This window comes from Hippopotamus amphibius, chromosome 9 (genome assembly GCF_030028045.1).
Source record: "Hippopotamus amphibius kiboko isolate mHipAmp2 chromosome 9, mHipAmp2.hap2, whole genome shotgun sequence".
Taxonomy (NCBI): domain Eukaryota; kingdom Metazoa; phylum Chordata; class Mammalia; order Artiodactyla; family Hippopotamidae; genus Hippopotamus; species Hippopotamus amphibius.
The window spans coordinates 4,663,814-4,677,839 of record NC_080194.1 but is presented as its reverse complement, the minus strand read 5'-3'; the positions used below and the strand labels follow the sequence as shown (position 1 = coordinate 4,677,839).

Genomic DNA, 14,026 nt, shown 5'->3' with positions numbered 1-14,026 from the left:
TTGACTCTTTATTGGTAAAGGTCATTTAGCTATAGTATTCTTTGAACTAAAAAAGTTGAAGTATGAAAACAAAGTGATGATTTGTTGCTTAACAAATACTTCTTCATGTAGGCTGCAGTACTTTGCACGGGGCCTGCAGGTTTATATCAGACAACTTCGCTTGGCTCTCCAGGGTAAAACAGGCGAGGCCCTAAAAACAGAAGAGGTAAGAATATGGGGTTACATCTTGTTAGGAAATTTTTATAATAGCCACCATTTATTACAAATTCATACTGAATTCATATATTAAAATGTAACATTCGACCTTATTTGAATGGATGATACAACTCTTAAGTTGAAGATACAATGTTAGAAGACTGCATATTTAGTTATATGTTAAGTTATATAGGAAACTTTTTTCTGTGGTTGTTGAAATCTCTTAAATATTCGTTTCCAATGTTTGTGAACAATGTTTGTTACCAAACGTTCATACATACCAGTCTTTGACTAGGGTCTCATTAGCAGCACATTTTGTTTAAATATTTGATTAGCGATTGTGGTATTTTAAATTTCACCTTTTTGAAACCCAAATATCAGTTTACATTAGAAAAAAATATTAAACTGCCAATTCTATACCAAACTATATCTTTGTTTATGTTGGGATTTTTGGTTTTCCTGATCTCATTGATTTTGATCAATCTTCATCTTGGTCCTAATGAAATATTTTAAGTTTTTATTATGTCTTCCTGTAAACATAAACTGATTTAAAACAAAAAACAAAAAAAAACTCTTTTGTGCCCATGACCTGTCCCTCACTCATTTTTCAAGTAAATTCTAGCTATAACACTTCAATGTTCTAACCTGTCAAGGGAAGATAAAGATTATTTGCTTTCTCTGCCATCTCTACACTTATTTAGAGTCGAGAAATAGGAATAAGCATTATCTGTAAATATAAACCAAGGAATTCTCTAACTGTAGAAATCTGAAAGAGAAGTGGAATTATTCAAGTTCTATAAGGGAATGAAAATATGCATCATATAAGCTATTGGCATTTTAATTTAGTTTTGTTTTCCTTTTGTAGAACAAGATAAAAGTTGTTGCATTGAAAATAACAAATAATATCAATGTTTTAATCAAGGTAAGCCTTCCTTTCTTACCCAGTCATCCCAGCTAGCTAGACAGTTAGTGCAAGAGGTTTTCCATGTGTCTTTATGTCTATAATGGTACTGGTTAAGGAGAGATGCCATTACATTCCAGATATTTGGCCTTTTAAAGCTTTATGCCTTTTATAACACCGAGTGACATTTTTTGTAACTATTATAGAATAATACATTGTTTTATTTATTTAAAAGTTATTGCAGAAGCTACTTCAAATAAAGGGAGGCATGCAGAGTTGGAGCAGATACATTTAGACTCAGAAGTGTCACTGACTTAAGTTCTTGTAGTCTTAATGTTTTCAGGTCCTTTTGAATGACCAGTAGAACCCTAAGAATGGACAGTCTTATGTGGCACATGAAATGTTGTCCTGTGGTCTTTTCTGTTAAGTTGTCTATGTAATAAATTGAGAGTTTTCTATACTGTAGGCTAAGGTATACCTTACCATTAAGCCATAAATATCCTTCAAGTTCTTTTTACCCTGTGCAAGTATCTGTTAGCCTAAACAAAAAAGTAATAACCTGAGAGAACAAAAAAAGGAATCACAACAAAGTAGCCATCATTTGATACTGTAAGTTAACAGTATTGTTACAAATTAATAGTATCATAGCCAGATGGGAAAGAGAAATATTTGTGACACTTACAAGCACAAAGCCTGACAGCAACAAAATCAGGGCCACTGGTATGCCTTAAAACTAATCTGGTAAAAATCCCATGGAATACTTACTTTTTATCAGAAGAGGAAGGGAAGCTTTTCAGAGAAAACAGTGAGACATTGAGGGATGAGTATCATTGCCAACAGGAAAAGTGAAAAGGTGTTAAAAACAGAAGAGGTAAGAATACTGACTTTCATCTCAAAGAAAAATTTTATAATGACCACCGTTTATTTCAAATCTTAAATATAAATAATTTCCAGTGGTGAATTAATATATTAAAATGTGAGAATTGGACTTCCTAGGTGGCGCAGTGGGTAAGAATCCACCTGCCAATGCAGGGGACATGGGTTTGAGCCCTGCTCTGGGAAGATTCCACATGCCATGGAGCAACTAAGCCCGTGTGCCACAACTATTGAGCCTGTGCTCTACACCCCGTGAGCCACAACTGTTGAGCCCGTGTGCCGCAACTGTTGAAGCCTACATGCCTCTAGAACCGGTGCTCCACAACAAGAGAAGCCACTACAATGAGGAGCCCGTGCACCACAATGAAGAGTCGCCCCTGCTCGCAGCAGCTAGAGAAAGCCTGTGTGCAGCAACGAAGACCCACACAGCCAATAAATAAATAAAAAATAAAATAAAATGTGAGAATTGACTTTGATGCTATAAGTCGAAGTTGAAGATATACTATGATGTTAAGAACATTTTAAACTTAGCAAATACTATGACCCAACACGTGGAGATGAGACAGTTTCCTATTCAGGACCCCTTAGTGATTTAAAGATGACGGCAGTAGGAAGTTGTGTGGGGAAGAGTGATGAGTAGGGTCAGCAGCCAGTGTGTCAGGTACCTGACCAAAAACTCAGGAAATTTTTTTTAATATGACCAATTCTTTATTTTGGAGAAATCACAAGAAAAACTTTGGTCCATCCATGGCATCTCCTTGCAATCTTCAGTTCCTGCCTAACCAGACTCATCTAATTCCAGAATTTACCTTCACTTCTATTTCAATGAGTCCACACGCTACTCCAGTTTCCCTTTGTCATCTGAGATTTAACATGTTTAAAGTTGAAGCCTTCCTCTTTCTTTTTCCTGTTGACATTTTCTTAATAATATTATTATATGCTAAATCACTCCAGCTAGAAACCTGAAGCATTTTTGTTTCAACGGACTTTATATTGACTAATTCCCACATTTATCTGGTACCCTGGACTTAAGTTTTATATAGTAGGAGGTGATTTTTATTCATATATTCATTTTAACTGAAAGAAACTCAGTTTAATTTTATCAGATTTTATCTGTATACAAAAATGAGAGTAAAACTGATAAGAAATGTTAGGTAAAGTACCAAGAATAAATATATTTAGAAATTCATTCATAGTTTTGAGGATATTATGAGGTTAGATTGTTTCAATTCTGGATTATTTTAACATTTAAACTCAGCAAATATTTGTATTACTATATATTAATAATTTAGTATTTAAATCTTGTGGGGGTGTTTTCTGTATTGGTAATATATAGATATTTGAGGGGAAGAAAAACATAATTAGCCAGACCTTTAATTTTGTTCTAGTTTTGAACTACTTAAAAATCTGCAAAAAAAAGCAAATGCAGATTGCACCATTGTATCTTCCGTAAAGCAAGTCAGTGACTGCATCTGTGCAAAAGAAACCACTTGTGGATTTGATTAAAGTTGGTAAATATTAATATTTTTGTCCTGTAACTTGAAATCACATTTGAAAAAAGTTAGCTGCAATTTCTTAAGTGATATGTGCAAAATAACTGTAATTTGTAAACAAAATTGTCCTTGTTTGGTTTCCTCTTGCAGTTTTTGTTTGTCTTAGGTTATTATTTTAGTTAACCAGCACAGAAACAAGAAGGATAAATTAGTTTCCTTTCCTAAAATTAAGATGTCTCTCTGTTTCCTACCTGTACCACCACTCCCCACACCACCAAATACATTAGAAATCTCTAATTTTGTCTTTTCAGGATCTCTTCCACATTCCTCCTTCTTATAAGAGCACAGTAACATTATCCTGGAAACCTGTACAGAAGGTTGAAATTGGGTAAGAAGCATATTTAAAAGGGATGAAAGTGTTCTAATATTTGATTTATAAATAAGAAAAAAATCTGAATTCAGATATTACATTTCCTGTACAAAATGGTACATTATTAGTCAAATGATTCTTAGTAAGATGTTAAAATATGACAAGCATGAGTTAAAATATAAAATCGAATCTAGTATTTATAAAATAAACTGGTAAACTGGTAGAATACAACTCTGGAATTTCAAACCCTTGTTTTGCTGTGGCAAAATAAGACTTTCCTGACAAGTTTTATAAAATGAGTCACTTGTGTATGATGCATGAAGCTACATATTTCAGATTGTTTTAGAGCCTTGTAAATGTCCCTCTGACAATGTCTGCATAACTAAAGTACAGTTAATTTGATGACATCAGAATGTTATTTCCTTTTTTCTGATGTAACTATCATCTTTAGGATGTCTTTTGTAACCAATATAATAAATATACTGGTAGCCTCTGGTATAAAGGAATTTTTTTTAATTGCTCTTCTTCCTACCTTTATAGGCAAAAGAGAGCCAATGAAGATACAACTTCAGGTTCACCACCCAAGAAATCTTCAGCAGGACCAAAAAGGGATGCCAGGCAGATTTATAATCCTCCTAGTGGGAAATACAGCAGCAACTTGGGCAACTTTAATTATGGTGAGCGTTTCCGTTTGGGTACAAGCAATATGAGATATTAGGCAGAAATTGTGTTGTACTTGTTTTTTTTTTTTTAAGATTTATTTTATTATTTATTTTTGGCTGTGTTGGGTCTTTGTTGCTACACACAGACTTTCTTTAGTTGTGGCGAGTGGAGGGTACTCTTCCGTTGTGGTGCAAGGGTTTCAACATTGTGGTGGCTTCTCTTGTTGCGGAGCACCGGCTCTAAGTGTGCAGGCTTCAGTAGTTGTGGCTAACAGGCTCTAGGACGTGGGCTTAGTTGCTCTGTGGCATGTGGGATTTTCCCGGACCAGGGATTGAACCCGTGTCCCCTGTATTGGCAGGTGGATTCTTAACCACTGTGCCAGCTGAAGTCCTGTTGTACTTGATTTTAATTACTAATTAAAAAGAGTATCATAGCTCTTTCAGGTGACTTTTTGAGTTAGCTTGGAGAACTTGAACTATTGGGGAAACAATCCATTCCTTTCTGACTCTTGTGGGCTCACTGAATTGAGCATGTAACACTAAGAACTTGAAAAATATGCCCCTTGTATTCAGAGGAGCCAACAGAAAAGGAAAGGAAGGACGATGACGTGAACCATCTGTTCCTGGTTTTCCCTGTTTTAGCTTCAAGGCAAGACATTTTGTGGATGGATATAGCTTCTGGCAGATGTGGTATTAATGATCCTTCTTGGACCTTGTCAGCCTACTGCTTGTCCTCCCAGCTTCTGTACTACTTCAGAAGGAGAAGTTCTAGAAGGTAGAGTCAGATGTTAAAGCATCATCTAGCAAGGAAGTTGTGTCCTGTTGCAGTCTCCCCCACTGCCCAGGGTGCAGCCCTCTTTTCAGCTTTAGCCATTATTGCAAGGTGAGCTTCCCACTAGTCCAGTCTCTCCCAGGGCTGTTGAATCCGAAGTGAAGTTTGTCTCACTGGCTTATAAAGAAGAATGGACAAAAATCTTACTGACTCAGATCTTTAATCTTGCTTAAGAAGACAAAGTTTAATATTCAGAACCAAACATACTTGTGATTGGTCTTGATTACTAATCAGAATTAATTCTGCAGTAATTATTCCCAAAAAAAGTACATTCTGAAGCATAGTCTCTATAATTGTTTCCAGAGTGAGATGATTATGATGTTAAGTAAATTCCTCCCACGATAGCTAAATTCGTCTAATATCTGAGCAAACAGATTATAGAAAGGCAATTTTAGATTGTGAAATGAACCCTTCTACACCAGTCAGACTCTTTGAGGCAACTTTAGTGTAGAAAAGATCACTGAACTCTTTTACTTATATAATAATGGATAAATGTGCATCTCTTAGCTTCTTTTCTTACCTGAAAAATCAGGACAGCATAGAGCTTAAAAACTTCAAAAAATATTTGTGAAAGCATTTTGTAAATGGAAAAGATTCTTTTACTTCATTGCACCAAATATTGTCCTCTGTCACTCATATGATTTAATGTGTTTCTGAAAACCATTCTTAAAATCAACTGTTCTCTCAGATACGATCCTCATTTGATTTAGATGAAAGTAATCAAGAGCTAATTGTGTTTATTTTCACTTAAACAAGTCAGTTACTCTGCATTTCCATGAGCATTCTGCCCTGTGAAATTCATTGCCTGCCTGAGAGAATCAAAGGATGTGATGCATGTGGGAAAGAGATGTGAAAAATGCAAAGCCTTAGGTTGTATGTGATTTTTTAAAAATTATCGATGTGAAAAAAATAAGCATTTTTATTCAAGACAAAAATCCAGGGAATTCCCTGGAGGTCCAGTGGTGTTAGGACTCCACACTTTCACTGCCAAGGGGTTCGATCCCTGCTCAGGGGACTAAGATCCCACAAGCTGTGCAGCACAGCCAAGAAAAAAAAAAAACCCAGGAGTCACTTTACAACTTGAGTTGTCCCACAGTCATCAAAGTAACAGAATGGCAAAACAGACATGCCCGTTAATTGTCTTTTGTTTCTGGTATTACTGTACTTTAATATTCCTACAGAAGTCAATCTTGTAATTGGAGTGCTTGTTATAAATTGAATTACAAAGCAAACTAAACTGATTGTTCTTATTGGAAGGTATGAACAAAATTTCTGCTAGTATTTTTATTCTGGGGAGTTGAATGTGTCAGATTATAAGTATTTTCATTGTAACAATCGAGAGAGTTTTCTTGGCTTTCTTTCACCCAGTTGAAAACAGTTCTTGGTACTACAGATGAGAATTGGTGGACCTATCTACCTCAAATTTTTTCTACCTTTTTTATGTCCTTTCCTTAGCGAACTGACAGTGGGTCAGGAAGAAAGAGAAATAATGTTGGATTTTTTTTCCTAGGATGTCAGAGTTGCCTCAGAATTGGAGGGAAAAATGTTTTCTTGAGTCTTTGATACATAGATTTTATTACCCACATTTGGCAAAATCATCATAGTTCCACTTTTCTATGTCAGCTCAGTTTTATTTTTCCAAGAAAGACAGGTTGCATGGGTTTGGTTTGGTTTGGTTTGGTTTGAAGAGTCATATACACTAAAGGGTTGGGAAATTTAGTCCTTTTGTGTTCGTAGGGAACCAGGTAATACTAATATCACTGTCTTATTACAGTGAACAAGTCTACTGCAAAGAAAATAGATTGTGCCAGTATCATGGGCCTGAACTTGTTCACTACAGAGAAGGAGCCAGAATTTGTGATTGTTCTTTGAGTCCATGTAGGCATATTTAGACTTTTTTCTTTATCCAGATTTATCACTTTACTAACCAATGTCTCTGTTATTTACTTTACCAAATGGTATTTGTTCCCATAACTAAGTTCAGCTTCCTGGTGCATTTTCAATCAAGTTATTTGCAAACACATACCCATGTTTAGTTTTCCTCCCTGAAGAACAGAGTTCCCCGGTAACCCACGAGTACTAATTCTGTGCTTTGTGACTTGTGTCCTTCAGCTTTTACCTTTTTAGAATATAAAAATAATTTTTAAAGTATAATTTTAACTGGGAGCAGTGTTAGTAAGCTTGAAACCATTGAAAAGATCATTAAAGTCAGAATAGTCCCTCAGGATGGAGAAGAAAGTGTGGTGCCTCCCTGTACTGTAGAGATGGCCGCATCAGATGCAGGTCAACAAGAAATAGATGGCGACAGCAAATAATAGCTTCATACTGTGTATTTAATATGCTTATAAGATATAGCTGAACAATTGAGGGCAACAATTCTTCATATTAAAAATGATTGAGGACTTCCCTGGTGGTGCAGTGATTAAGAATCCACCTGCCAATGCAGGGGGCATGGGTTCCATCCCTGGTCCAGGAAGATCCCGCATGCCGTGGAGCAGCTAAGCCTGTGCGCCACAACTACTGAGCCTGTGCTCTAGAGCCCATGAGCCGCAACTGTTGAGCCCGAGTGCCACAGCTACTGAAGCTCACATGCCTAGAGTCCGTGCTCCACATCAAGAAGCCACTGCAATGAGAAGCCCGCACACCACGACAGAGTAGCCCTCGCTCACAGTGACTAGAGAAAAGCCCTGCATGCAGCAACAAAGACCCAAGGCAGCCAATAAATAAATAAAAATTCTTAAAATAAAATAAAATTGAAAAAGTTGAAAGGGTAGATTTTAGTAGTCTGTTAGCTTATAGCTAATAATGGTAGCCATGGGGGTGTTAATTTGTTGTGTGTGTTGATCTTAACTGAGAAATGGAGGTTTTATAATGAGTATGATAGGGGAAAATGTGCAGACATCTGGATGGATAAAGCCAGGTCTTAAACAGTCAAAAATGCAGGAGTTACAGCATAAAGAAGTTACTATATATTAAGGTTGCTGTGCTCCCAGAAGCACCAGTCATTGCATCTATCACTGGGAGTATCTTACCCATAGACTACCTCTAATTTTCTGAACATGTTAGCTCACGATGGTTTCATTTAAACAATTTGCATACCAATCAACTTGCGAAAATGTGTCATGACATGAGAGGTGACTTTGAATCAGATTCCATTCTGTTACACAGGTAAATGTTGGCTAAGCTGGGGAAAGGTCTAGTTAGTTTTCTAACGCAGAGTTTCTGGAGGGGAAAAAAAAAAAAGAAATCAAAACATCACCCAAATACAGTAACTATACGTCTAGCCATAATGGCAAAAAAATGGATTGCAGTACTGACTTGATAGCAATTTTTCAAGCCTCCATCATTATGGATCAAAAATGGCAACACCAGGTTCTTTTTATTCCTCCTAACAAGATTGCTGCCACGAGGAAGTTTGAAAGTTCCAATGAGGAGATTCAGTCCCTGGAATTAGAAGTTTGAGACTCTTACTCGTTTATGTATGATGAAACGTCCTACCTTGCTGATAACTTCAGTCAGTTTTCTTCACTGGAGAGGCTCCTTTGAGGAATATTTCTCTGGGGCTATAAAACAGACTGACAAATCAAGGACTTGTCTACCATATGACACAAGTAACTTGATTTTTCAGTAAACGATGTACTTAATTTACATCAGTAACCCAAATACTGTAATATATACATATCACCTTTTTGGCAGTACCCTGGGCAGCTCATACGTAGCTGATAAAGCAGTGAGAAAAGCTGTCGGAATTTCTATCAACATTATTTTGAAATATGGTGACCAAGACAAATTGCCTATTTATTGCATTTGAAAGGTACATTTTTCATTCTAGCCTAATTTTTCAGAATTGATCATTGACAGTTTAAGGTATTTTACATATACGGCACTAACTTTTGAAGGCCAGTGGCTTTAATTCCATATTAAGTATAGAAATTTTTATAGTTTCGTTAATTCTCTTTGGCAGTGATAGGCACCAGAAGAACTAACAATGTAGTTATCATAACATTGTCACCTTGAAATATCTTTATTAATGGTATACATTCAATTGAGTACCTACTGTGAATATATTGGCACCTTGCAGTATGTGCTTTGGCATATATGATGTCCTGGTTTTGTGTAAAGATTAAATTTGTAGATGGACTAGCAATGCTGTTTTTATAGAGCCTACTGCTACATTCAGAGCTGCGAGCTACATTTCTCCTGTGTGTGCTGTCCCGTGAAGTCCTGAACAAGAACTAAACCCTTGTTCGCTTTTTCGTAGAGCAGAGAGGAGCCTTCAGGGGAAGTAGAGGTGGCCGAGGTTGGGGAGCACGAGGAAATCGTAGTCGGGGAAGACTCTACTGAGTGAGAAGTCACATTCTTCAGCCTTGTTATGAGCTTAATATACCTAAATTCTACTACTCATTGGATTGCCGGGGATGTCCCTTTAAAAAGACTGCTGCCTTCAGCTGAAAACTTAATCTTCTTTATACCTTTGTATGTATGATATACTTTTGTAACAGACCATGGTTGTGTCCAAGGTAAAACCACAGCGATATTTTTGGATGCTTTGTCTGCAATCTTGACTTGTTTTTGCAATATCATCATTATTCAGACTTCATATTGTGAATCTTTTAAACATCTTAATAATTTGTTATTGAGAGCTATTCAAATCTAAAATGTAATAAAATTCAGTCCATTTCTGATAATTGGTAAAGATCATCAGTTCTGAAAGGTTACTGACTTTCCTGTCCCCTCTGTCTCCACCCCATCCCCCACCCCTCCAACATATGGAGAAGAGTTATGGTCAGTTTTAACATTTTATTTTTGTGATTCAATAAAGCTGCTAGGCAGTGGTGCAGCATTCCTGGCTGGTGTCAGAAAAGCAAAATACTTACCAGCTTTCCTAAAATGTAGAAATGACATTACATTTTTAGGAGGAGGGAAGTTGCTTTGCACTGCTTACTTAACTCTTCTCCATATGTTGTGATATAAACTTTTGAATATGGGCTCTTACTATTTGCATAGAAATGTGTATGTATAATATACATACATACATGAGCATGTGTGTGTGTGTGTGTGTGTGTGTGTGTATGCATGCTGCGAAACTTGACTACACAACATAAATCATTTTTTAAAATTCCAGGAACGGGTAGTCTTTGACACAGTGATTATCCTTTTGAGGCTGAATCCATTATTAACTTGTTATCTAGGTTTTCCTCCCAGTAGAGAGGGCTTTTGAGTCTGTTGCACTTAACATGATTATTGTTATTTAAAACTAAAAATAAACAAAGGCTGCATTTTCAAAGATAAATTTGGAGATCCCTGTTGGAGAAATACAGCCAAAATATTGAATCTGATGTACATATAGGTTTCTACAGGATGAGATAGAATAATTTAGAATTTGGGGATTTGATAACCAGGGCAGCCCAGAAAAAGTGACTTGGTAACACGGTACACCAGTAAGTAAGGGATGCTCTCTCGGTTTGCTTTTGCCACTTTCAAGATTTTAACTTCTCAGGTTATTAATCAAAATTATTGTATAAGTTAGTGAATAGAGTCTTTAGGTTAAAACAACGGATGGGGGGTTTGTGGAGTGTTTAATGTCATGGGCATTTTTAGTAGCATAGGCCCTTTGCTCTGCATTTGAGTGTTTCATATATTTTTGTTCCACAGTTAATCTTCCCTCCCCAAGTTTGCTATTCAGATCCAAAGCCTGAGTGACATTTTCTAGTAGTTTGACATATTTTTTGAGGAATAGTTTGTGATTCCAATGCAGGTGTCTTCATTACTGTTACCTCTATATCGGGGGGAGTAGGCAAAACCCCTTTGTTAGAATTACTGCACATGTTACGGGGAAAATATTTTTTGAAGACTAGGATGATACAAGTGAGCAAAAGCAGTTGGTCAGCTTGACTATGGAGTGGTGGCAATAATCTCTAAACATTCCAAAAGACTGTGAGCTGAACCTAAGCTCCCTTGGAATCGGAACAGACATAGGAACATGGAATTGCCGTTTGAAAACTGTGACCAGGTAGTCTGGACCTCAGAGGCAGATCAGCCAGTGGCCTAAAGCCATTTCAATACAGAAGCTCTTTTGAGACTACAGTTATATAAATTTGAACATTAAGTGTAACTTTTCCTCTTTTTCTTTTTAATATTTGTAAACTCAGAGCTGAGCAGAAGTGACTTTACTTTCTAAAGTTTGGTATTAAGTTGACTGTGTTCCTTCCTTTACCATCTCATTGTTCCTCTTCCCTTTCCTAAGGCAATAGTGCACAACTTAGGTTATTTTTGCTTCAAAAATTTGAACGAAAAACTTCATGCCATGAATTTTTTATTTCTTTTGCAAGACACCTGTATATCACCTTGTTCAAATGTAAATGTTCCCTTATGCTTTTGAAATAAATTTCCTTTTGTAATTTTGTTTTGTGTCGTGTTATGATTATAATAACTTCAGATTCTTGGATATTCGTTAAACGTTTATTGATTGCTTCTCATGTGCCAGACAGCATGTTAGACCTTGAAAATATTATAAAGGTGGACAAAATACTGTTCTGTGTTCAAGGAGTTCAGTATTGCGAGTTATCTTTAATTTTCAACCTTTTGGATTTATTATTAGAAGCAAATACCCTTCTGAAAAAAGGATCTATCAAAGCAAAACATCAGATACTTGCCAAATCATTATGAAATAATTTCTTCCCTCAAGTTAATATGTAAAGCAACTTCTTATTTTGACTGCCACCCTTTATTTAACAGTTTTCCTGAAGTAGCACCAAGGATGAATCAGAACAAGTTACCTCAATTCTCTTGGTGATCACATCCAGTCCTATGGCTTTAATACCATCTACACGCTGAAGACTGCCAAACGTCTATGTCCATCCTTTCTTGCCTGGACTTTCATAATAGCCCCCTGACTGATCTCCCAGTTATTACACTTGACTCTATAGCCTGTTCCAAACACAGCAGCAAAGAAGCATCCACTCTTCTACTTGAAGTTGTTCAATGACTCCTCATTTTAGAATAAAAATCAAAAACACTGCCATGGCTTAAATTAAAAGCTTCAGACCTCAGCTGCTGCTCTGCCCCAGACAGTCGGCTTCATGCAGGCTAGGCAAAGACACACTTCTGCCTTGGAATCTGCAGTAGCTGTTCCTTCTAGTCACATATCTGCCTGTCTAACTCCACCCCTTCAATTCCTCAAAGATCATCTTCTCAAAGAATCTTATTTAATACTGCATTGTCCCTTTCTGCCCTGCCAAGACTCCAGGACCCACTTCCCCTACTCAGTGTTCTGTGGAGAATCTTCTAACATACTATCCTAATTATACCATACAATTTGCTGCATTTTTAATGTCTCCCCCTGGTAAAACGCAATGTGGCTAAAATGCCACAAAGGTAAGGATTTTTGCATTTTGTTCACTGATAATCCCAAACATGTAAAACAGTGTTTGGTGTATAGTAAGCTTTCGATAAATAAGCCAAAGGCAGTGTTTTGCTGAGGATATAGTGGTGAACAAGATAGGCAAACTCATGGAGTTTACATTCTATTATGCAGAGTCTAATAAGTAAGCTGATTTCAGAGAGTAGTGTTATGAGGACGCTGAAGCCTTCCAAGGTGATGATTTGTAAGAGCTAGCATAGAAAGAATGGTTAGAAAAAGTCTCAGGAATTCATTTGAGCTGAGTCTTGGATGATGGTTTGGAGCCAGCCTAGGGACGATCTCAAGGAAAGGCATTTGAAATGGAGGCAATAAAATGTGCAGAACACTTGTCTTTAAGAATACCAGACTGGGACTTCCTAGATGGTGCAGTGGGTAAGAATCCACCTGGCAATGCAGGGGACATAGGTTTGATCCCTGCCCCAGGAAGATACCACATGCCGCGGAGCAACTAAGCCCGTGCACCACAACTATTGAGCCTGTGCTCTAGAGCCTGTGAGCCACAACTCTTGAGCCCATGTGCCGCAACTACTGAAGTCCACGCGCCTGGAGCCCATGCTCTGCAACAGGAGAGGCCACTGCAATGAGAAGCCCGTGCTCACTGCAACTAGAGAAGGCCCGTGTGCAGCAACGAAGACCCAACACAGCCAATAAAATAAATAAATAAATTTATTAAAAAAAAAAAAAAAGGAAAACCAGACTGCTATTTACAATAGCCAGGACATGGAAGCAACCTAAATGCCCATCAACAGATGAATGGATAAAGAAGATGTGGCAAGTATATACAATGGAATATTACTCAGCCATAAAAAGGAATGAAATGAAGCTATATGTAATGAGGTGGATAGACCTAGAGTCTGTCATACAGAGCGAAGTAAGCCAGAAAGAGAAAAAGAAATACCGTATGCTAACTCATATATATGGAATCTAAAAAAGTGGTACTGATGAACCCAGTGACAGGTTAAGAATAAAGATGCAGCCCTACCCACCATCAGTCCCTCCCATCAGGAAGCACACAGGAGGCTCCTAGATAGCTTCCTCCACAAGAGGGCAGACAGCAGTATCAAGCAGTATCAGCAGTATTTCGTCTTATGGAACTGAAAACCACAGCCACAGAAAGATAGAGAAAATGAAAAAGCAGAGGACTTTGTACCAGATGAAGGGACAGGATAAAGCCCCAGAAAAACAACTAAATGAAGAGGAGATAGGCACCCTTCCAGAAAATGAATTCAGAATAATGATGGTGAAGATGATCCAGGACTTTGAAAAAAGACTGG

At 37.2% G+C, this 14,026-nt stretch overlaps 1 protein-coding gene across 2 annotated transcripts in view; it reads left to right on the top strand.

Moving 5' to 3' along the window:
• Nucleotides 1-11,730, top strand: part of API5 (apoptosis inhibitor 5) — a 29,748-nt gene extending 18,018 nt beyond the window's left edge. The window contains exons 10-14 of one of the 2 annotated variants that reach the window (XM_057695011.1): nt 112-205; nt 1,061-1,117; nt 3,777-3,853; nt 4,376-4,512; nt 9,591-11,730. In XM_057695011.1, the coding sequence (XP_057550994.1) occupies nt 112-205; nt 1,061-1,117; nt 3,777-3,853; nt 4,376-4,512; nt 9,591-9,673 (448 nt within the window). In that variant the 3' untranslated portion in view covers nt 9,674-11,730. The remainder of the gene's footprint in view (nt 1-111; nt 206-1,060; nt 1,118-3,776; nt 3,854-4,375; nt 4,513-9,590) is intronic. The other variant, XM_057695010.1, reaches the window with a different exon arrangement.
• Nucleotides 11,731-14,026: the final 2,296 nt, after the last annotated feature.